The sequence below is a fragment of the Marmota monax genome, unplaced genomic scaffold, assembly GCF_021218885.2.
Source record: "Marmota monax isolate L192 unplaced genomic scaffold, Marmota_monax_Labrador192_F-V1.1 WCK01_AAM20220418_F8-fsc00292, whole genome shotgun sequence".
NCBI lineage: Eukaryota > Metazoa > Chordata > Mammalia > Rodentia > Sciuridae > Marmota > Marmota monax.
This window is the reverse complement of record NW_026692864.1, coordinates 1,068,500-1,092,382: the sequence shown is the minus strand read 5'-3', so window position 1 is coordinate 1,092,382 and position 23,883 is coordinate 1,068,500. Positions and strand designations below refer to the sequence as shown.

Genomic DNA, 23,883 nt, shown 5'->3' with positions numbered 1-23,883 from the left:
TTTTTTAAAACACATATATATATATATATATATATATGTGCCTTAGACTTCCAGGTTCCTGGGATTTGTGGTATTTCCTGTCATTTCCAAATAGGGAGACTAAAATCGTGTCATTTGACTGAGCTATCACTTGGTCTGTTTCTGTTTGCTTATTTGTTGTTGTTGTTGGTGTTGGTGGTGGTGATGATGCTAGGAATCAAACTCAGGACCTTTGTATATTTGTTTTGTTTGTAGTACTAAGAATTGAACCCAGGGTGTTCTCCCCTGAGCTACATCCCCAGCGCTTTTTATTTTTTTTTAATTTTGAGATTGGATCTCATTAAGTTGCTCAGGCTGACTTCAAACTTGCCATTTTCCTGCCTCAGCCTCACAAGTAGTTGGGATGACACAGACCTGCACCACAGCACCTCACTAAATCTGTAGTTTTTACTGGAGCACTGTGGCTCTACCACTTAGAATAACCTGTCAAAGCAAATTTATTATCAAGTCTTAAGGATCAGATTTAAAGAAATTAGAGAGTATGTGTATGCAGAGAGACAGTTGAAGAGAGTGAGAATCAAAATTTCAAGTTTTATTTATATCTTGCCATTAAACTCTCTGTAACCTTGGCAAGTTTATCACTCAGGCTCTCAAATTACCCACTTGCAAAATAGGGTTGATTATGACTCTGGAGGAATGCAGTGCTCAGAAGGTGCCTTGGGATTACTGGATGAAAAGCAGCCTGGGGCAGTGACACCTACAGTCGCCAACCTTTGGACTCAGTTGTGGGTGGAGGGAGTGCACACTGGGTTTTTGTTTGCTTGTTTTTTTTTTGTTGTTGTTGTTGGTGGTGGTGGTGCTAGGAATCAAACTCAGGACCTGTGTGTGCTATGGAAGTGCTCTACCACGGAGTTCCACTCCCTCCGTATGCTGGGTTTTCAGTGCTGTCTTTTTTTTCTTTTTTCCCTCAGTATTGGGGATTTAACAGAGGGTTGCTTGACCACTGAGCCACATCCCCTGAAGTGCTGTCTTAGTTGGTGACTGGAACTTCTGAAGGTCTTTCATTCTGGTCCCTGCATGCTGGAACTAAGGCCTCTGGGAATCAGTAATAAAATGCTAATTAAAGACTGTTCCATTCCTGCCTCAGTGCAGGGATTGCCGCTGTGCCCCCTTATTGAGTTACATCTTGTTTTGTTGACATGATCACTGAAACTCCGAGTTATTTGAAGCTTTAGTGACTTTGGATTGTCAAAGTGTGAAGCAATGTCTTAATTCTACCTGCCATTGTAGCTAGGAGTTCACACTTTTCCTTTTATGTCAAGGGAAGCCCTTGACTTGTGGTCTCCCTCCCAGCAGCTCATGCCATCCTGGGTGCTCCTCACCATCCTAGGTGCTCCATGCCATCCTGGGTGCTCCTCACCATCCTAGGTGTTCCATGCCATCCTGGGTGCTCCTCTGCTGGCCACTGGTGTGCTCCCTCCCCACACCCTGCTGCAGACATGGAGGGATGAGGGCACTGGTAAGAACCCAGATACACATGGTGTGCTTTTCTCCTGTCTGCAAAAGGAATACCAAAAAGCTGCACTAAATCCAGTTTCTGTAAATAGACCACTTGTATTTATGTGTGCACGAAGAAAAAGGGATTGTTTTGGTTTTTCAGTGCTGGCATGGAACCCTATGTCCCTGCACATTCTAGGCAAGTGCTCTACCTCTGAGCTCAAGAGCAATCTTTTGTGTGTGTGTTACCGGAACTTGAACCCAAGGGACATTGTACCACTGAGCTACATCCCCAGTCCTTTTAACTTTTTTTTTTTTTTTTTTTAATTTTGAGACAGGATCTCTCAGGTTGCTCAGGTGACTTTGAACTTGTGATCCCAGCCTCTGGAGCTGCTGGGATCACAGGTGTGACTACACACCCCTCATTTTGCCCTTCTTCTTCTTATTTTTTTTTAAGGTTTTTTTTTTTTTGATAGATCTTTATTTTGTTTATTTATATGTGGTGCTGAGAATCAAACCCAGTCCCTCACACGTGCCAGCCAAGTGTGCTACTGTTGAGCCACAACCCCAGCCCCCATCTTGCCCTTCTTTCTCTGACAGTGGAGAAGGTCACAATCACAGGCAGCTTTGCCACTGATTAGCTTTGAGCATCAATTTCCTCAGTTACAAAGTACCTTTCTTGCAGGAATATTTTAAGAACTCAAAAATTGATAACTATTATGATCTAATTAATGTTTTAGAAAGTTAACTCTAAAAATTACCTCACAGTATAGAGAATGAATAAAAAAGACAGGAAATAAAGAGACCAGTTAGGAAGTAATTTATTTTAGCCAAAGAAGAAAAGACTTGACAGGCCTGAACTCCTGGGTAACAGCATTGGCCTGGCCTGGATCAGACTGGGGAGTGGGGCAGTGTGCCTTGAGGGAAGGGCGTGGTGGGTGAGCCCCGTGAGGATTCCCTCTGGGAGGCACCATCCAGCCCTAGCCGGCTTGTTTCCTCTGGAGATCCTTTGTGCCCTGATCTGGGCGCCAGCTTCTGGGGCTCACAGTCCAAGAACCCTGAGGCTGCCTGCCCTGTGGCCTGAAGCCCTGGCTGGTCGGTGGCTCCTTCCTTTGCGGTTGGTGGGGGAGAGACTGTCTTTTCTGCTTCCTCCTTCCTGTGTAGGCAGGCTTCAGTTGTTTCTGGCACGTGCTTTGGCAATATTGAGTAGAGTTTTGCTGTGCACCCCCTTTGGCCCAGCTGTTTTACTTCTCTGAGTCTCTTCTACAGAAATACTTTAAAGAGTATGAAGTAATTCCTATTTACAATATGTATTGTGGCATTACTTGTAGTAGTGAAAAACTACAAGATATCTATATGACCATTATAGAGGAAAGGTCAAGAAATTATAATGCATCCATGTTATGAACCAAAATGAGGTGGGTCCATGTCCCTTGAGATAAAGTGTGCCCATAACATCATTTACTGAGAAAAGCAAGTTGTAGTGTATGATGAAGAATCTGATTCCGTTTCTTATAAAATAACAATATATGAATATATGTGCATTTATTTATATACATTGAGATTTATATTTATAGTTACATAAAAATACATGCAAGAATAGTGCATTTTAAACTGTTATAGCAGGAATATGGAGCATCTCAGGGAGCGGGTATTTGCTTTTTTTATTATCTTTTTTTGGTCGTAGATGGACACAATGCCTTTATTTTATTTATTTTCATGAAGTGCTAAGGATTGAACCCAGTGCTTTGCCTGAGCCCGGCAATCACTCACCACTGAGCCCAGCCCCAGCCCCAGCCGGTTATTTCCTTCTTAAGTTCACATTCTTCAGTGTTATTCAAATTTTTTCCAGTAAGCATGTTTTTATTTTTAAATAAAAGCATTTCAATTTTCTTTAAAAATAGAGATAGGATATTTCTGAATGGAGGAAGGAAATAGGTCTAAGAGAATATGAGAAGTAGGAAAATTAAGGAAGTTCACAAAGTAATAGTTTTAATTTTTTAGTGATCTACAGGAAAGGTGGGGTCTGCTGAGTCAGGTTGGGTGCATACCAGGAAGTTGTTTGGGGACTTGTGGAAAATGAGGTAAGCCAGGAAAAGGAGAGGGGCCTGGAGCTTCATCTTGGCACTGAGGCTCACTGGTCCGCCTTTAGAAACCCTGGATTCAGTATGGATGTGATTTGCTTTTAACCACCAGAAAGTAAGAGGAAACCCAGCCTAGAGAAGAACTGAGCTAGGGAATAAATTCACACTTTGTAAATGGCTTAGAGCTTTACAGAGAATGTCATTGGGACTTTTTTAAAATAGCATTCTTGACCTGGCATAGTAATGTACGCTGGTAATCCCCGTTACTTGGGAGGCTGAGGCAGGAGGATCATAAGTTTGAGGCTAACCTCAGCAGCTTAGTGAGACCCTATCCCAAAATAAAAAATAAAAAGGCCTGGGGATATAGCTCAGTGGAACAGCACCCCTGGGTTCAGTCCCTGATACCAAAATAATAGCTTCATTGAGAGACTCTTCTTGGGTTTTTCATAGTAGAGTTACCATCTTTCCCTTGGTAGTTAAGTATCTTAGAGAAAGATACTTTGAAACTTTTGCCTGGATTTTTTTTTTTTTTTTTTAATGCATGAAAACAAGTTTCGCCTTTGTTTCTTTAGCCAAAAATGCTGAGGGGGCTAAGGCTGGTGAAGTAGGACTTGCATGTATTTGAGAAGTTGGACAGTGGTCATGATTTTACCTGACTGGTATAGAGACTTCAGGGTTTACTCTTGTGGATTAAAGTGATAGAAAGGGGTTGCATTGTAATCTGAATTTATGAAAGGAAGCAAGTTCTGGGGATGATTGGAGAGCAGGGTGTTTTTAGTAGTTGTAAACCTAGTTGGGTTGCTTCTTCTGTGTAAAAACTTCAAAACCAATTTTAATTATAAACAGTGTACTCACAGGAAGAAGAGAATGGGAGGAGGAAATAGCTTGTTTTGTTGTTGTTGGGTTTTGTTTTATTTTGTGGTGCTGGATATTGAACATGGGGACTGTGGCATGCTAGGCAAATACTCTGCCACTGAGCGACACCGCCAGTCTTCGTCGTTCTTAATTTGGCTTCTGCGGTAGCTGAGAAGATCGTTTTCTTTCGTAATCATTAGACTGTGCCTACTTTTGATCTTTTCCCCTCACTGTTATCAAATTGATTATCTTATTCATCCATTCATGTAACATTCTGTTGAACACCTCTGGGCTCCAAGCTACTGTCAGAGACCAGAGATACAAAAAAGATAAAATGCAGTTCCTGCCACAAGGAGCTTATCCTAAAACTAGGAACAGTGAACACCCTGGAGGAGCGCTGCCTGCGCAGAGGCACCAAGACCCAACCAGGCGAGGCTCTGCTGTCCCAGAGGACCCATGGCCTGGGTGCAGGGCCCAATGGGTAGGAAGTGACAAGGCTGTCCTGCCAGGCATGCACAAGGGCCAGGTACACCCTTCTGTGAGTTCTGTTTTGCCACAGGTCACTGGCAGGACAGAGCATCTTAGCTTAAGAAATATTAAGTACTAGATCAACTTAATAAATATTGCTCCACAAACTCAATCAAAAAGCACTTGGGTGCTCAGTGGTAGAGCGCTTGCCTAGCACATGTGAGGCCCTGGGTTCAAACCTCAGTACCACATAAAAATGAAATAAAGATATTGTGTCCACCTACAACTAAAAAATAAATATTAAAAAAAAAAACACTTGGTGGCCTGTGTTTTTCAGTTATTCTGTGAGTGTTAATTTTGCTAGTCTCCCCTTAAGTCTGTGAGGCAAGTCCTGGAATTCTAGCCAGTCACCATGGGGCATGTGCTGTACCGTGCCGAGGATCTAGTGTTCATGTATTCATTCTACCAGGACCTGCCTCTGCCTTCCACCTGCGCAGGAGCAATTCCTTGGGATGGTACAAAGATGACTCCCTCCAACATAGATTTGTCCCTCCAGTTATCATCTCAAAGAGTAGATCTCAGACACACACACACACACACACACACACACCTGTGATGCAAAGGGAGAAGTGAAAAGTAAGTGTGGATCTGGGCTTACAGAAGTGTGCAGAAAGGAACTTGGTAAGTTCCACTGACTTGAAAAATGCCTCTATCTGCTTGAACTTTTGATTTGTTTAATGCACAGAGAACTGCTGTGGTATTCATCAGTTGAACTCTAAAGCATCTGGGTTGTAGGAATTTCCTCGAAATTTCTTTGAAACATACTGAAACCCAGGGTACACTCTCACCTCTGTTTCCTGTTGTCATCGTACGCCCCATCTTACGGGAAACTATACTTAGTGGTGTTGCATTTCAAAGAAAAATTTGGTTAACTTTTTCAGTTTGTAAAGAAAAACACAGCGGCCTTAAATTTTAATGAAACAGTTCTACCAAAGTCTGTAAAAGCCAAGACTTGCAGGTCAGATAGCATAACAACCGGCTACATCAAGAGCATCCCCGAGTGGCACACTTGCTCATTGCCTGACGTCGTCTCACCAGGCCTTGATCAAGTAAAACAGTAGCTATAACTACTGCAGGAAGCAACTAGACCTGCTTATCTTTAGCAGGTAGCACTGATAAATGTGTGAAGGTGTGCTGAAGGTCGGTATGGTTACACTGTAGAGAGTATCCTGAGCCACATTTTCCACTTGCTGAAATTTTTAGTGCTGATAACATGGGAGGTTTAGGTTCTCTGCTAATACATATGTTAAAATATTTTTAAGAGAGGGAGAGCAAGCAATCAACCTAGGCACTCAATAGAAGTAACATGCCAGCACGCAGCACTCTCAGCTGACAGGGCTGTCACACCCTGTGGCAGGTAAAGCAGGTAAGCCACTGTCTCCCAGTCCTGACCACCTCTGTGCTGGTCTCTGATGCCCGCTGGCCGTCCCTCTTCTTCAGGGCTGGCCACTTCCCTCAGTCTACCTATGCCCATCACCCCGGTCCCAGCAAGGCCTCCTGCCTGGGCAGAGGCTGGGATTGTTGCCTCCTCCAGCGGGGTGTGTGCATGTGTGTGCTTGTGCCCACCCCCACAAATACTGAAGCAGCCGGTTGACCCTGCCAGAAGTCAGTCCCAGCTAAAGAGGACCCCAGCCCTTCCCCTTCATCCCCTTCCCCTTTGTCCTCTTGTAACTTTTGAATTCTGGAGCTGACTTCTGTTTATACACTATTAACCCAGCATAACAGAACCTTGGTAAGAATGGCCAGGCTCAGAGCTACAAGCTCAGAACCTGGACTGCTGACCATCTTGCTTGTTTAAATCTGAAATCTGTCATGTTTTAGTCTCAGAAAGCTTATAGCTAAGGATAAGGTGCCTATTTATTCTCAATGAACTAAAATCACTCTGATAAGACCTGAAAGATGATCATAAGTCCAGAGACTTTTTTTTTGTACTGGATTGAACCCAGTGGTATTCAACACTGAGCCACATCCCTAGCCCTTTCTATTTTTTATTTTGAGACAGGGTCTTGCTAAATTGCCCAGGCTGGCCTCAAACTTGTGATCTTCCTACCTCAGCCTCCCAAGTCTCTGGGATTGCAAGGGTGTGTCCAGGGTGTTAGTGGAAATCAGTAACAATAGGCAGAACCATAAAGAGAAGGTTGCTGAGAATGGGAGACGTTGAAGGATGGGGCTCAAGGAGTAGAGATTCACAAGGACAGCATGAGGGACGGCATAGGTGACAGGCACAGAGAGATGCAGAGCTCAGGAAGGAGGCTGTGGGAGGGATAAGGTAGAACACAGGATGAGGGGAAAGCCAGTGCCCTGATGGTCCTCGCAGCTGCGCGCTGAACATGATATCTTGTGGGTGTTTGCATTTTGTCTCTGAGTCTCACTGTCTTCAATCAAACAATTCTAGGCACTGGATTTTTGTATATACCGTATTTAAATGAACTTTAAACTTACAAGCCAAAAAAATCAGTTCAATTGTTTCATCTAATCGCAGCTACCCACTGCTGGTGAGGGGTGACTGAAGAATCATCAGAGCTTTCAGAACTTTTAGAAGCTTAGCAGGACAAAATGGAGCCCCTGCCACCTTGTAAATTAGCACAGAATGAATTTTTCCTTCAGGGTTTCCACAGGTCTTTGTAGTAATAACATAGAAATTAAAACTATCAAGTCATATGCTGTGGCTTTTTATTTTATACAATTTGTTCTAATTAAATAAGGCTTCCATATTTTAGGATGATGTATGGACAAAAATAAAATGTTTTTAGGGTTACTGATTGAGTTGAGGGTTTCTTCCTAAGGTCATATCTGCAAATCTATAGTGTCCAAAGTCCAATCTCTGGATTCTGTATGATTGGCTAATAAACTATTTCTGTATTTCATATTACACTCTAGTAGACTTCAGAGAAGATTTTCCTTCCAGGAACAAGGGAAAGAAATTTGACAACTCCTGTAATTAATCCTGGATCTTACATAGATGGTTTTAGAGTCAGTATATTTCATTAGGACATACAATGACAGCTTGGAGGTTTTCAACTTGAAGACCAGTTTATAGGTTTATTTGTTTTTATGGAACCTGAGATTGAACCCAGGGCCTCATGCATGCCAGACAAGCTCTCTACCACTGAGCTACATCTCCACATCTCCAGCCCCAGCTTTTACTTTTTGTGTTTGTAATGGGAGGTGGGGAAGATTTTGGTCCTCTTGCCCTTGTCAGTAATTGGGCAAGAGGAAATACCTCTGTTTATATATATATATATATATATATATATATATATATTTTTTTTTTAAGTGTAGATGGACACAACACAATGCCTTTATTTTTATGTGGTGCTGAGCATCGAACCTGGGTCCCGCCCATGCTAGGCGAGTGCTCTATCGCTGAGCCACAATCCCAGCCAACCTCTGTTTTAAAATACCTGGAAAACCAACATTGGAGGCATTAGAACATTCTAATGCTTATTTTTTGGGGGGTGAGGAATTTTATATACATATATATTTATGATGTCATGTATTTTTAAATATCTGTTTCAGCTGATACTGGTGCCTGCCTCTCCAAACAACGTTTAAAAGCAGTATCAGGCATCTCAGTATCTCTTGCTTGAAAGTTGATTCTTATTTGTGAACTGGGCTAGAGAAAGGGCTGGTCTGAAAGGGATGGTTCTGATCATTTGTCATTATTTGTCAGTTGCTGCAGGGAAGAGATGGCCATGGGGCTTTACTGAAAGCTCTGCTCTTCCCATTACCTGCATCTGAGATGAGCTGGTCCTTCTCCTCTGAAAGCAGGTGTCTTCAGGAGCATAGTGTGATTTCTGAAGCACACTGTGGCGGTCGGAGGTGTGAAAAGGGGAGCCATCCTGCCACAGGGCCTAGAAGGCAAGTAGGTTTCATTTGTCACCTAAGTAGCGCACAAGCTGTATACTTGTGCTTGGTGTCAGAGTGGTGCTGAGCGTCTCAGTAATCCCAAGCCATGAGTTGAGACCCAGACCCTAAGAAGAGAGAGAAAATGGGTCTGTGATGGTCACTAGCCAAGATCTGTATAGTTTTATGATGTGTGTTTTGCTCTGAGGTAGATTGTTGGCACTCTTGTCCTATTAGGGTGAACAAAGAGAATTGCTTGATTGGGCAATTGCTTAAGGTAATTAGCTTAAATATTTTGGAAAAGGTCAACATTAAGTGTGATGTCACATAGCCATGACATTGCTCTTGTCTACTTCCTGCCAGGAGACCTTGCAAAATATTTGAGAGACTATAAATAGACAGCTTTCCTGGATGGATTTCTTTGATAGCCAAGTCTGAATACAAAGCGTATTTGTGTTCAAGGTCATCTTGTGACACCCTCTTGGTGTCTCTTTCACGTCTTTGACTTGGGTGAAAAGAATGTCCTACATCTTCTCAGCTTTATGCTTACCAGTCCCACTGAACTGTGATTGACTTCCCACCAGGACAGAAAATGAGTGCCAAAGGGATTGCTTCAGCTAATACACAGACCATGTCATTCTGGTCCACCTCAGGCTCCTCAGACTGTCTCAGTGCTGCAGCTGGCTGAACAGGCAAATTTGTACTCAGTTCACAGCTTTCAAGCAGAGACTCACTGGTCTGCCCTGACACAGACCTGAGAAAATGTTCTAAACATCACCAGTCTAAAAATAGCCACTGGTAAGCTCTGGACACACTAATATGGTGAGAGAGGAGAAGTAGAGGGAACAGAGCAGTAACCAAGCATCAAATAGGAATGAAACAGTATTTAAATGTAAAAACCCTAAAAACTATTTTTAAAAGAGTGTAAGTAACCAAGTGTGGTGGTGCATGCCTTCAATCCCAGTGTCTCGGGACGCTGAGGCAGAAGATTGGGAGTTCAAAGCTAGCCTCAGCAACTTGGTAAGGCCCTAAGCAACTTAACGAGACCCTGTTTCTAAATAAAATATGAAAAAGGGGATGTGTCTCAGTGGTTAAATGCCTCTGGGTTCAATCCCTGGTACAAAAAAGAAAGAAAGGTGTATGTAGTGCCATAATGAGTTATTATTATGCCCTTTGATGTTGATTTCCATAGTAACCATTATTTAATTTTTTGGCACAAAATATTACATTATTTCTAGAGTTACCCATCATGCTAATTTTTTAATATTTATTTTTTAGTTTTTAGATGAACACAATATCTTTATTTTGTTTCTATGTGGTGCTGAGAAACGAACTCAGTGCCTCACACATGCTAGGCAAGCGCGCTACCACTTGAGCTACATCCCCAGCCCCCGTGCTAATTATTTTTAATAATGCTGCCCAGTGCATGAAATGAATACTTTCTACTTTAATTACAAGTTGTCTAAAATGATTTTCTTTCCCTTTGGGAGCAGATTTTGGGCATTTTATTCTTTTATTTTAGCCTAAGTAAAGAATGAATGAATGAATGAATGGCATAGAAGGGAAAGTTCTTCCTGTAGAATCACAATTACAGGAAAGATGGAAATAGAAAGTCACCAGTAGACAAACACCTCATTAATCATTGTTATAGGCAAGAATTGTCAATGAATGATAAATTCACTTGTGCCCAGTTGGCCCAAGTATGCTGATGAACTGGGCATGGTGGTACATTTCTGTAATCTTAGCAACTCTGGAGGCTGAGGCAGGAGGATCACAAGTCTGATGCCACTTTGGCAAACAACAATTATAACCACAGTTTAAAAGGGCTGGGATGTAGTGGTTGAATGCCCCTGGGTTTGATCCCCAGTACTGCAAAAAATACAAAAATACAAGTATGCTAATAAATATTTGCATAGTCTCAAAATTTCTTCCTATAAGACACTTATTAATTATAGAATGCAAAATACTAAGTTTCTGGACCTCACCATCTTAACCATGTGGTCAAAGTTCCTGGAATGGTGAAGAAAGCACCCTTCTGTGGGATTCTTGCCAAACATGCGTGAGCTGGTCTATTGTGTGAGAATATCAGGGAAATCTAGAATGAGAGAGATTCCACAAAACAGCTGTTCAACATATCAAGATTATTTCAAACAAACAAAGTAAAACTGTCACTGACTGGAAGAGACCGGAAAAAGACATGGCAATTAATGCATTGTGCAGATTTATTAAACAAGAAGTTTGGAAGTTGATTGGAAAAGATTACCTTAAGAAGATAAAGAGAGAGCTTTTAATATTTCAGCCTCCCAGGTGGCTGGGACTACAAATGTACACCAAAATGAGTACTAGCACATTGTTATTGTTGTTGTTTTAATTTTTTGTAGTTATAGATGGACAGAATACCTTTATTTGTATATTTTTATGTGGTGCTGAGGATCGAACCCAGTGCCTCACACATGCTAGGCAAGCGCTCTACCACTGAGCCACAACCCCAGCCCAAAAATTATGTACTTTTTAAGAAGATTTTTATTGGCAATGGAGAACAGTACGCTTATATCTTATGCAACATGAGAATATTTTCTTTTTTTAATTATCTTTTTAGTTGTAGGTGGACGTGATACCTTTATTTTATTTATATGGTGCTGAGAATGGAACCCAGGGCCTCACATATGTGAGATGAGCGTTCTATCACTGAGCCCCAGCCCCAGCCCATGAGCATATTTTCTATGACCAAAATGTGAGTACAAATTTAGGGATAGCTATCAAGATATGTGAAATAAGTGCAGTAAAAATCTTGAGAACATATGGTTGACATTTCCATACACACACATTTGTTCAGTGTGTGCCTCATCTGCACTCCTCCCTTCAGAGGGTTCAGACTGGCAGTCCCATCTTTGGACACCAGATGGCGCCCTGCCAATGGGAGGGAGGTGCTACTTAAAAGGAAGTAGGATCTCCAGGATAGATGGCCAGAGGAGCTGGCTTAGCAGACACAGCTTGATGGGCAGACCCCGGGGGCTCACTTGACCAAGTCTTCTGGTTGAGCCAGGACTATGCTTCTAAGGTATTTGGGGTAATGAAATACCCCAAATGCCTTAGAAGGTATCTCACAGGCAGAAGGATTTTGTCATGCTGTTCTTTAAGAAAGACTTTCTCTGTGTAGAACTCAGATGCTCCTGTTAAAATTTTTAAAAAGTGTGGCAAGAGCTGTGCTTCTGTGTGCAGTGCTGTCTAAGTGTGAGGATGTAGTCAGGAGCTTTGACGAGCTTCCAGAGCCCGAACAGCAAGTGGCATTGTGCAGTGATGACACAACTTACGCACTCCCTGCACCCTCCTCAGGTTCCTAGGGTGGGGTGGCCAAGGCAGCCTGCAGATGTTTCCTGCAAAACTCAGGCGGCTGCAGGAGTCAGAGCAAGACTATTGCAGTCAGACACACCTGGATTGAGATCATGGTTCTGCTGCTCATTAGCCCTGAGGCCTTGGACAATTACACAGATCTTTGGATTCTGCTTCTTTACCTGCAAAATGGCCAACTTTCTCCTATGTCTTTCTGCAGGGGCTTACAGCTGGTGGGATATCTCTTCATGTTAAGAGCAAAGTAAGAGTGTATCTTGCCAGGTACAGTTGCACCTGTAATCCTAGGAGCTCAGGAGGCTGAAGCAGGAGGATCACAAGTTCAAAGCCAGCCTCAACAATTTAGCGAGGCCCTAAGTAACTCAATGAAACCCTGCTTATAAATAAAATATTAAAAAGGGTTGAGGATGTAGCTCACTGGTTAAGCACCCCAGGTTCAATCCCTGGTACAAAAAGAAAAGAAAAAAAAAGAGTATATCTGCCATAAGACTTCATGGCAGATGTGGTTGTACGATAATGTGGAAATGAATGTCCTTAATGCCATTGTACCATGTGCTTGAAAATAATGAGATGGTGGATTTCATGTTTTGTGTGTTTACTATGATTTAAAGTAAGATAAGGCATAGCAAGGAACTTCAGAGTGATTCCTGGCACTTCATGGCTGCTCAGTTAAATGTTTCCTCATGTTCATTCTTTTTTTTTGTAGCATGTGCAAGTTACTCAAATTTTACCCCATTAAGAGGGTTTTCATTTGCTGGAATTTTCTGGTTAAATGAATAGATTAGGGGCATCTGTGTCTCACTTCTCTGTTACCTATAAGGTTTGGCTCACAAATTCCTGAAGAGACTAAATTTCATTATTTTTTCATTAATCTTTTTTTAATATTTTTTAGTTATAGATGGATGCAATATCTTTATTTTGTTTATTTATTTCTATGTGGTGCTGAGGATTGAACCCAGTGCCTCACATGTGCGAGACAGGCACTCTGCCACTGAGCCCCAGCCCCAGCCCCTCATTAATCTTAATATGAAACCTGTTTTCATTATGAAAAACCTCATTTAGGGATTCTTCAAAAGTTTGTTAAGAGTTTACTTATTCTGGGTGTGGTGGTGCATGCCTATAATCCCAGCAACTTGGGAGGCTGAGGCAAGAGGGTGGAAAGTTTAAGAATAGCCTGGACTACTTAGCAAGACCCCGTCTTGAAATAAGAAATAAAAAGGACTGGGGCCAGGTGCTGTGGCACACATCTATAATACCAGTGGCTCAGGAGGCTGAGACAGGAGGATCATGAGTTCAAAGCCAGCCTCAGCGATGGCAAGGCGCTAAGCAACTCAGTGAGACCCTGTCTCTAAATAAAATACAAAATAGGGCTATAGATGTGGCTTGGTGGTCGAGTGCCCCTGAGTTCAATCCCCAGAACAACCTCCCACACCTTCCAAAAAAAAAAAAAAAAACAGGAAAGTAATCGCAGCCCTGGACGTAGACTGAGGAGAGCATTACTTCAGGAATGTTCTGGACTTAGATGGGTTCAGGGCTTCGACCTCCTCAGTCTCAAGAAGACAGCGTCGGCTTCCTTTTACCCTTACGTGCTAGTGTAAGAATGGAGCCTCTGGGTTTCAGTGGAAGTAGGATGCTTCTTTTGCCGTAAGTATAGCAAAAGAACAATGGTGTATGTGTTAAGGGAATATTGGAGACAAGCAAAAAAGCTTCACCAGCTGTTTTTGTTTGTTTGGTGCTGTGCTTGGAACTCCGGCCTCCTGCATGCCATGCAAGGTCTCTAGCACTGAGCTGCACCCCAACCCTGGTCAATTTTAAAAGGAAGATGACTGAGAAGCAAAGAGAATAATGGTGGCTTGAAATGGAAGAGAGGAAGGGGAGATGACTTTAATAGCAGAAAAACATTTCCTTCGGTTCACCTCTGATTCTTCTCTACTCTGTCAAATTCCATTTATCCTTCAAGACCCCAGTTTAGAGCCAGGAGCAGTGGTGCATACTTGCAATTCCAGAGACCGGGAGGCTGAGGCGGAGGATCCCCAGCTTGAGGCCAGCCTCAACAACTAGCAAAAACCTGTCTCAAAAAAAAAGGGCTGGTGATATAGCCTAGTGGTAGAATGTCCCTGGGTTCAAGCTCCAATACTGCCCCCCCCCCCCCAAAAAAAAAAGTCCAAATCAAATACCATCTCCTCCAAGATGCCTTCCAGGATATCTGGCCAGAGAGATTGCTTCCTTAGTTTTTGCCTCTTCTGTAACATTTCTCAGATACTGCCGTTCCTCATGTAGCTGTATCATCTGCCTTTGAATAACTTCTAGAAAGCTCTTAACCTTTTCCACTTTGAGTCTCTCCTTACAGTTTATACTGATGTCATGTGTAAATGAAAGGCCTCCAAAGCTTAGCAGCTGGTAGTAGGAGCCCATGGACAAGATGAGGTTCTCCTGAGCAGGTTTCCATCTATTTCCTTGTATGTCTGTATGGGGGAGCTCAACTGTAGGGATGGATTGATTAGCAGTCGGTCCTGTTGACCCCTGTCCTTGGATAACTTGTGTTTCCTTGCCGTAATTATCATCAAATTAGTGAAGTGGAGGCTGAGAGAACTGGGGCCTTTTTTTCCTTTCTTTTTCTTTTTAGGGGGCACAGAGGAAAAAGAGTGAAGAATAAGAGAAAGACCCATCTTTTTTTTCTAACTCAGATAGGATTTATGGATAACTCCTAAGTACCTGCACAAATGAAGTGATTAACTTTGCTACTCCAGAAAAAAATTTTAATCCTGAAGTCATTTATTTTGGCTTTAGAATAGGCTAGCATTTGTGTCAGATTTTCCTGCCTAATTACTTTTTGCTTAAGCTTATTTTAAAATTGTTTTAAATTCCTTCAGTATGACAGCCTGGGAAGCGGGGTGGAGAAACAGCCCCAGTGGGATCTGGACCAGAATTCCCATTTTCCTACTTCAAAGCCTCTTGTTGCCCTGCTCAGAGGAGTCAGCTCTGTGTGGAACAATTTGGCAAAATGTTCTTTAAAGCCTTAAAAGTATGCTTACTCTTTGATCCAGTAATTCCACTTCTAGGAATTTGTCCCAAGGAAATAATCACACAAACACACAGAGTGTGGGGACAAGGATGTTCACCACAGCATCCATATCAGCAAAGAAGTCGGAGCAGCTTCAGGCGCTGAGTGCTATGGGTGATGGATAAAGTGCCACTCTCCCTGTGTCGCACAACTGCATACTCAGAGAGAGGCACGCCTGCACCGCACACTCAGAGAGGCAGGCAGGCCTGCGCCTCGTGAAGCAGTCCTGATGTGGGGTGGGGGTTGGGGGCGAGGCCTTAGGGAAACACGTGCTGGTGTTACTAAGTGGAGAAATGATAACTGGTTTCCACTTTTATGTTTTTTCAAGTTTTCTGGTCGAATATGTAATGTTTTGTCATTAGAGAAAGCAACTGTCATCTTTTAAAGAATGCATGTTTAATGTGTCAATGAAAAAGTTAAAAAAAAAAATTCTATATAATGCCCACAGAGTGGACAATCAATGCAAATAATTTAGATCGGATGTGGTTGGGGTTTTTTGTTTTCTGTTTTCTGTACTGGGGATTGAACTTGAGGTCTCACACTTGCTAGGCAAATGCTCTACTACTGAGCTAACTTAAGGATCACATTCATGCATATGAATTATCAGCAATTACACTGAATACATAAAGTCACATGTGCCTTAGTTAAATTATGTTTCCAAAGGAAAAACTCCATTCAGTTGATGTCTGTAAAGGCACAATTAGATTATAACCTAGGTATCCTGTTTTCTGATCCCAGCACTGTGGACATAGACTCTTCTTGAGCTAGGAGAACCACAGTTTTGCAAAGCCACAATGACCAGTAGGTTTTCTCTAAATTACAGTCATGTGCTGTAAAATGATATTACAGTCAAGGAAGGATCAAATATACAATGGTCATCTCATAAGATTGTATTACCTGATGATATCCTCACAATCTTAGCTTGTACAAATTCACCCTGATGTTCCTAGGAAGACAAATTCGCTAGGAATGTGTTTCTCAGAGTGCATTCCTATCATTAAGTGATACATGAGTAAAAAAAAAAACCTGTGTTATCCAAACCCCTTTATAGGACTACTGAGGACCTTTTAAACATTTTTTTTTTTTATGGTACTAGTGATTGAATCCAGGGCCTCAAGTATGCTAAGCAAGCTGTGTACCACTGAGCTACATCCCCAGCCCCAAAATCATTTTTGCTCTACTGAAGCCAATTGCAAGTGAAAAATTTTACATTCTCCTCTCTTTAACTTTTCATTATTATAAACTCAGAGCTCTAAATCTAAAGGTCCAAGTGGGGGAAGAGTTAGAAAGTGTGTGGTAAATGATGATGACAACCATAAACCTACAATGACCCCAAATAACTCTGGGCCACATGTTAAAGAACTCTGCTTTATATGATCAGCTGCAGGGACACATAGTCATGACTGTCTGCAAGCCTCAGCTCTGCTCACGATGGGATTCTGTTTATTTGCAGCCCCTAAATTCCTGGGATACCATGTGGCCTCCCTGAAGGAAAGGGCTTGTGGGTCTGGTTCCCTGTTGCCTAAGGTCATGTGGAAAAGCCTTTTGTGATTAACTCAGCCACCTTGTGTCTTTTGGTATTTGGAATTTCAGTAGGATTTTTTGATTAGTTCTCTATGTTTTGGGTGCTGACTCAAATAGTCTTTCATATAATGGAAAAAACAGATAAGTCTATCTCTTTTGATGCCCATTAAATCTCTGTTCTCCCTGTAGCTGCGATCTTAAGCTAGTTAATTGACTGAATATGTCACAGTCCCAGTCTCCTTGCTTATTGAGAAGAGTGGCCCTTGCTCTCTCACCTTGTGGGACTGTTCTTGACCAGCTGTACAGCCCTGTCCCACCAAGGGACAGACATGGATCTTTATAGACATGCTGCCTTCCCTACTCTGTTTCTGACACAGTTCCCGTACGCTGCCCCACCTCCTCAAGAGCCCGTGAAGACTCTGAGAAGCCTGATCAACATCCGAAAGGACACGCTGAGACTCGTCAAGTAAGTTCTCCAGTTCCAGGTACCTCCTCCTTGAGGACAATGGACTCGCTATGGTCTTCAGGACACTAGCTTCTGGGCGCTGCTTCCGATGGTCAGAAATCATACACCAATCTTTGGGAAGAACTTTCACTTTCTTAGAGAAGGTCAATATTTCCCCAATTTTGTGGATTTAAATTAAAAAAGGAAGAAGAATTATTGAACTCAAAGGGGACTCTTACATTCCAACAAGTCTATGTAATAATGAAATGTTTGATTTTGGAATATAAAATTCTTGTTTTATTTTATTGCTTGTGCCTTTCCTGTAAGGAATCCATGGTGCCCTAGGTTGGTTGGTTAGTCCTCCTCATCAGTTTTCACTATCATGTGTCTTCTTGCCATGCTGAGAGCGTGATTCTTAATCTGATGCTGCACTCCTATAGTATATTCCCTATGGCTCTCTGGTTTCCGGGGGTGACAGATCTGATTAGGGCAAATCAGAGGTCCCAAATTTCTCTGAATAAGGCAAGAAAGATGGCTCTGAGTCCATTTTAGGCTTATATAGTCAGCCTTATTTTTTTAAATTTATTTTTTAGTTGTAGATGGACACAATACCTTTATGTCACTTATTTATTTATTTTTTTAAATTTTTCTTTTTTAATATTTATTTTTCAGTTATTGGCGAACACAACATCTTTGTTTGCATGTGGTGCTGAGGATCGAACCCGAGCCGCACGCATGCCAGGCGAGCGCGCTACTGCTTGAGCCACATCCCCAGCCCTCACTTATTTATTTTTATATGGTGCTGAGGATCAAACCCAGGGTCTCGCACATGCAAGATGAGCTCTCTACCGCTGACCCCCAGCCCCAGCCCTGTATAGTCAGCCTTATTAGCATTAAGAAGTTCCTTCTGATAATTGTTCATATAACAGCATTATTGAGATATGATTTATGTACCATGCAGTTCACCCATTCAAAATATACAATTCAGTGGTTTAAGTATGCTTAGAGTTGTGAGTTATCACCAGTAATTTTAGAAAATTTTTATCATAAAACCCAGAGAGAAACCCCACGTCCATTATTCAGCACTTCCCATTTCATCTAAATCCCTCTCCCAGTCCTCAGTAACCACTAATCTATTTTCTGCCTGTCTGTGTCTCTGTCTCATTTATTTATTGTGATATTGAGGCTTGATCCCAGGGCCTCACATTGCTAAGCAAGCACTCTTTCACTGAGCTATGTCCCCAGCCCTTTTGGTTTTATTCTGAGACGGGGTCTCTGTGTTGCCTAGGCTGGCCTCTGCCTTGCAGTCCCCCAGACTAGACCTCTGGAGTTGCTGGAGTTGCAGGCGTGCACCACTTGCAGCTGTGCTTCTCTCTGCCTCTGGGGTCAACTCTGGGGAGGAGGGAGCCCAGGAGGCACTTGGCTGCAGAATAGCCCGACAACACAAGAGCTTCCAGCAGCCTGAGCTGGGGCTGTGCCTTGAGAGGCTGCAGCCTCCAGCCACTCCAACCACTCTGTCCTCATCACACGTGGCTTGTTCACACATTTGATGGAGGTAGGTTTAAGAGCCTGAGCCATCATGAGGTCCTGGCTGCAGCTGCAGAACAAAGTGAAGAGGCTGCGATGTGCTGTAAGAATTGGCCCTGGAAGCAGATTTCTGCTGGGCTTCCCAGCTCCACCAACATCCACTGAAATGAGTTTCTGAGCTTCAGGTTTTTTATCAGTAAAAGAGGTCACTTTTTCAACCTCACCTTTCATGACAGCTGTCAAAACTAGATGAGATAACACAAGGGGAAACACTTGGTGTTCCATTTTGGGGTGATTTGGGGACTTTTGTTTTGTCCCCTACCCATGTTTGTTTGTTTGTTTGTTGCAGTCCTGCTAGGTGGGCTTTCTTCCATGGAGCTACATTCTCAGCTCTTGTTTTTCTGAGATTATTAGAATAGAGAAAATTCTATTTCTTCCCATTTCCAGGGAAAGATGAGGACTTAGCGACAACTTTTGCTTGCTTTCTAAACCCTAACGTATGATAATAAAAGTGTTTGTAAAGAGCATGAGTCACGGAATTGGGAGGATGGGAAAGGAACATGGACAAAACTTTAGAATGGAATCATATGGTGAATGCCAAGTAACTCATCAGACCTGGGAAAGAAAATCATGAGCCAACAGAGGGAAAAGCTGAGATTCACCCTTTTACTCTGTGGTCCCCAAAAGGCTCAGGGCTTGGCAGGACCAGGTGCCTCTGGAAGTCAAGGGGGAAAGCTAGAATGAAGAGGACTAGGGGAAGGCCTGTCTGAGAGGTAGTGAGGTGCCTTTCCTTGCACAACACAGCCAGAGCTGTCCTGCCCACACCCTGGTGGAGTCTGGCAGAGATTTCTTGCTGAAGAGCTCAACTTAAGCAGAGAATCTCTGGACTCAGATGGTGTAGGGGGTAAGTGAATTTATCCATCTGGATATGGAGCCCTCCAATCTGCCTTCCCTCAGTCCCCAGAACACCAGCAGCCAAGCCTGTCAGGAGAGAGGAAAACTGACCTCTGGGAATTGGACCCACCTGGATGGGAAGCCTAAGAGATGAGTTGGAGGTTTTTCTGCAGACCTGGATCAGCCCTCATAAGCATCAGCCTCAGAGACAGAAGAGAAAATATTGCTGCTTATTTCATGGACACAATGACACGAAGTGCTTAGGAAATACAAAAGGGCTATTAAAAACTAAACAGTGGGCTGGGGATGTGGCTCGAGCGGTAGCGCGCTTGCCTGGCATGCGCGAGGTGCTGGGTTCGATCCTCAGTACCACATACAAATAAAGATTTGTGTCCACCGAAAACTAAAAAATAAATAAATATTTTTTTAAAAAACTAAACAGTAGCAGAAATGAAAAATTCAAGAGAGTATTAGGGATAAAAGTTGAAATGGTCTAGGAGCTGGGGATGTGGCTGAAGCGGTAGCGCGCTCCCCTGGCATGCGTGCGGCCCAGGTTCGATCCTCAGCACCACATACAAACAAAGATGTTGTGTCTGCCGAAAACTAAAATGTAAATAAAATATAAAAAAAAAAGTTGAAATGGTCTATGAAGTGGAGCAAAAAGGCAGCAAGAGAAACAGAAGAGGAAAGATTCAAGGAATAGATTACAAGTGTAGGAGGTCTCATGTTCACCTAGTGGTTCTAAAGAGAACAGACCAGAGAGGGAAGGAAATCATCAGCGACATAGGTAATTTAATAACATTTTCTAGAACCAGAGGGCACATGCGTCCTAATGTAAAGGGCCAGCAATTGTCAGCACATAGATGGCAAAGAGGAGCCTCTGTAAGTCATCAAAGAGGAGGGTCAGCCACACTGGGAGCTAAAAGACTTAGCAGCAAGGCTTTTGGTGTCTTTCTGAAAGTATTTATAACCTAAATTCTTTGCTCAGCCAAATTTACAGTGGGAGCTCTCAGAAAGCCTGTCTCTCCAACACCCTGTTCTAGGAAATCTAGGGACGGTGTGCACCAGCAAAATGAAAGGGTGACCCCAAAAGAGGAAGACAAGAGATGCCAGAAACATGAGCTTCTACAGGACAGGCAAAGGGAGCCTCAGGGGAGTGGCAGGAGAATCCAGGACGACCGTAGTGTGCCAGGTACAGAGGGCCCCAGGTCCAGTTCTGGACAGAGGGCTCTGAAGGGACCTCAAAAAGATGAGCTGAATGGAACACCTGCTACCTTTGAACATCTCCAGGAGTTAGACTGCTAGAAGAGGGTTCAGGTTGGAATTTGGGCTAAGTACATAGAAAACCAAGCAACTGAAAAGGTAAGATGAGCACTATTTCCAAGAAAAAGGTAAGGAAAGCAGCCCATAGGTTCCTCTGTGACCAGACCGTGAATGTTTTTATAATCATGGCAACACAGTCAGGTACTGTGCTAATAAAATCAGAATATGACTGTACCATGGAAGCGACAGAGCTAGTGTATTGGGCAGAGAGTGAGGAAAGAGGCATAAATTTGTCATTTCTACAGTAGGAAATCAGTAGGTAGTGCCTAAAACTGAAAAATCAAGAAGTAGTCCTCTGAGCACATTATTTAGGAATGTGGTTTAATGCCAAAGTGGTCAGCCAGACGAGGTTTCCTCTGAAGAGGAGGAAGAGGAAGAGTAAAGCCTACTGGTTTTTAACAAGCATTGTGGAAGCTACTTAATGTAATTAATAATCATAATCAAAACAAAAACTCGGGACTGGAGTTGTGGCTCAGGAGGAAAGCGCTTGCCTCACATGTGTGAGGCCCTGGGTTCGATCCTCAGCACCACATAAACAAATAAAATAAAGGTATTGTGTTCAACTACAACTAAAAAAACATTAAAAAACTTTTAAGAGTCTGGTAGTGCATATGAACATTAATTGTAGCAGTATGAAATAACCTCAGTTCCCACACAAACGATGGTAATGAAATGTTCTGTGATCATTCAAAATGAAGATTTAGATATATGTTAAGGGCCGTGGAGAGAAGTCAACAATATATGACTAAATTTTTTAAAAAAAAGGTCAGCTGGGTGCAGTGATGCACACTTGTAATCCCAGCAACTCAGGAGGATGAGACAGGAGGATTCCAAGTTTGAGACCAGCCCCACCAATTTAGCAAGACCCTATCTCAAATTAAAAAATAAAAGGGGGGGCTGGGGATGTGGCTCAAGTGGTAGCGCGCTCGCCTGGCATGCATGCAGCCCGGGTTCAATCCTCAGCACCACATACAAACAAAGATGTTGTGTCCGCCAAAAACTAAAAAATAAATATTAAAATTCTCTCTCTCTCTCCCTCTCTCCCTCCCTCCCTCCCTCTCTCTCTCTCTCTCTCTCTCTCTCTCTAAAAAAAAATAAAAAATAAATAAAAAGGACTCAGTGGCTAAGCACCTCCAGGTTCAGACCTCGGTGCCAAAAAACAAAACAAACAAAAAGGGCTGGGGATGTAGCTGAGTGGTAGAACTTTTGCCAAACCTGAGCATGTGCTAGGCCCTTGGTTAAATCCCTAATACCAAAAAAAAGAAGTGCTCAAATGCTGAGTCTTGGTGTGTCCTAGGTGTGCCGAGGAAGTGAAGAGCCCTGGGGAAGAGGCCAGCAGAGCCAGAGTCCACTACAACGTGGAGTTCACCTTCGATGCCGATGCCCGTGTGGCCATCACCATCTACTACCAGGCCACGGAGGAATTCCAGAATGGCATTGCCAGGTAAGAACAAGAGGCTAGGTGGGCCGCTTCCCTCCCAGACAGGTAGGTCCCTGTCTCCTGTGCTTATCTCTGTCTACACCAAGCAAGATCTGGTTCCTGAATTCAGATTTTCTTTTATCAGGCCTTATTCTTTCACCTTTGGAAGATGGCAGCATAGCTCCTCAGTCCTCAAAATCTTCTTGAAAAATCTATTTGGGGGGCTGGGGTTGTGGCTTGGTGGTAGCACACTTGCCTTAGCATGTGTGAGGCACTGGGTTCAATTCTCAGCACCACATACAAATAAATAAAATATAGGTCCATCGACAACTAAAAAATATTTTTAAAAAACTCTATTTAGCTACTTTTTTGAGCATGTGTGGGTTGAGTAGATAAGTTTAATGACATTGCCAGGCTCTTATCTGGTGACAGAAATAGATAGAAAGGGAACTTCTTCTCCTGAGCTAGAGCCTGATGAAAATAGAGAACAGGCAAGAGACAGGAACTTGTTAGGTCACCTGGTCTAGATCCTGAGTTTGCTCTGCTTCCCGCCTTGTTCTTAGCTACATTCCTAAAGATGACTGCCTGCAGTCTGAGACTGTGTACTACAAGCGAGGGGTGTGCCAGCAGTTCTGCCTGCCTTCCCATACCGTGGACCCCTCCGAGTGGGCCGAAGAGGAGGTGAGCTGTCTCTGCTGGGGTCTCCCCAGGTAGATATGAAGGGCCCAGGGGCGCCAGACCCAGGTGGGCAGCAGAGCGTCTGCCCAGTTGCCTGAGGGCCAAGCTCGCCTTGTGATCCCTTCATCTCACCCTTGTTAATTCTTCTCTTTCAAAGCAGCCTGTGAACCTCAGATACTTTGAGAGATTCATGCTCAAAGAAAAGAAGTTGCAGGTTAGGGAGCTTTGATTCCATGAAATTTTTAAAGAGAAATTGGTGGTTCTGTTAAGCAGATTTGGGTCACACAAGGTTGATCAGTGAGGAGCGGACAAGGTCCATGCATCCTGACTGCCTGCCTTTTCAGATGGCTGCTGTGCCATCTCCATGTGCTTAGTCCCCTCTTTTCCTCTTGTCTTCCCTGCAGCTTGGCTTTGACCTGGACAGAGAGGTCTACCCTTTGGTGGTACATGCTGTGGTTGATGAAGGAGATGGTACGGGTGATTTCTGTCTTCTCTTGCTGTGTGTACTGTCCTCTGTGGCACAATCCTGGCAGAAGCCTTGATCCCAGACCAGTACACCTGCTCTATGGGCCTTGGTCAGGCAGTGTCTTTCTTATATCCATAGTTCCCAGCTTCTTGGGCTGAGGTGAAGACTGTTGGGCTGTACAGGGTGCCCCTCCTGGTGTCAGCCCAGCATGATTTATTTGCCACCTTGTGGGAATTGGGAAGGGAGGGCATCGGTACGTGTTATTTGGCCGTCTGCTTCATACGTGTGCCTTTGTTTCTTTCAGAGTACTTTGGCCATTGCCATGTCCTACTGGGTACTTTTGAAAAGGTGAATAACTTTATCATTTCTTTAGCCCTTTCTTTTGTGCAAGGACACCATGGC

General features: G+C 43.2%; 1 protein-coding gene across 5 annotated transcripts in view; it reads left to right on the top strand.

The window, feature by feature from the left end:
• The window catches only part of Rnf157 (ring finger protein 157), a 68,996-nt gene that overhangs the window by 22,485 nt on the left and 22,628 nt on the right, over positions 1 to 23,883 (top strand). For all 5 annotated transcript variants that reach the window (XM_046449541.2, XM_046449539.2, XM_058581005.1 and 2 more), the window contains exons 3-7: positions 17,106 to 17,194; positions 22,215 to 22,361; positions 22,901 to 23,018; positions 23,420 to 23,486; positions 23,786 to 23,829. In XM_046449541.2, coding sequence (XP_046305497.1) covers positions 17,106 to 17,194; positions 22,215 to 22,361; positions 22,901 to 23,018; positions 23,420 to 23,486; positions 23,786 to 23,829 — 465 coding nt within the window. The remainder of the gene's footprint in view (positions 1 to 17,105; positions 17,195 to 22,214; positions 22,362 to 22,900; positions 23,019 to 23,419; positions 23,487 to 23,785; positions 23,830 to 23,883) is intronic.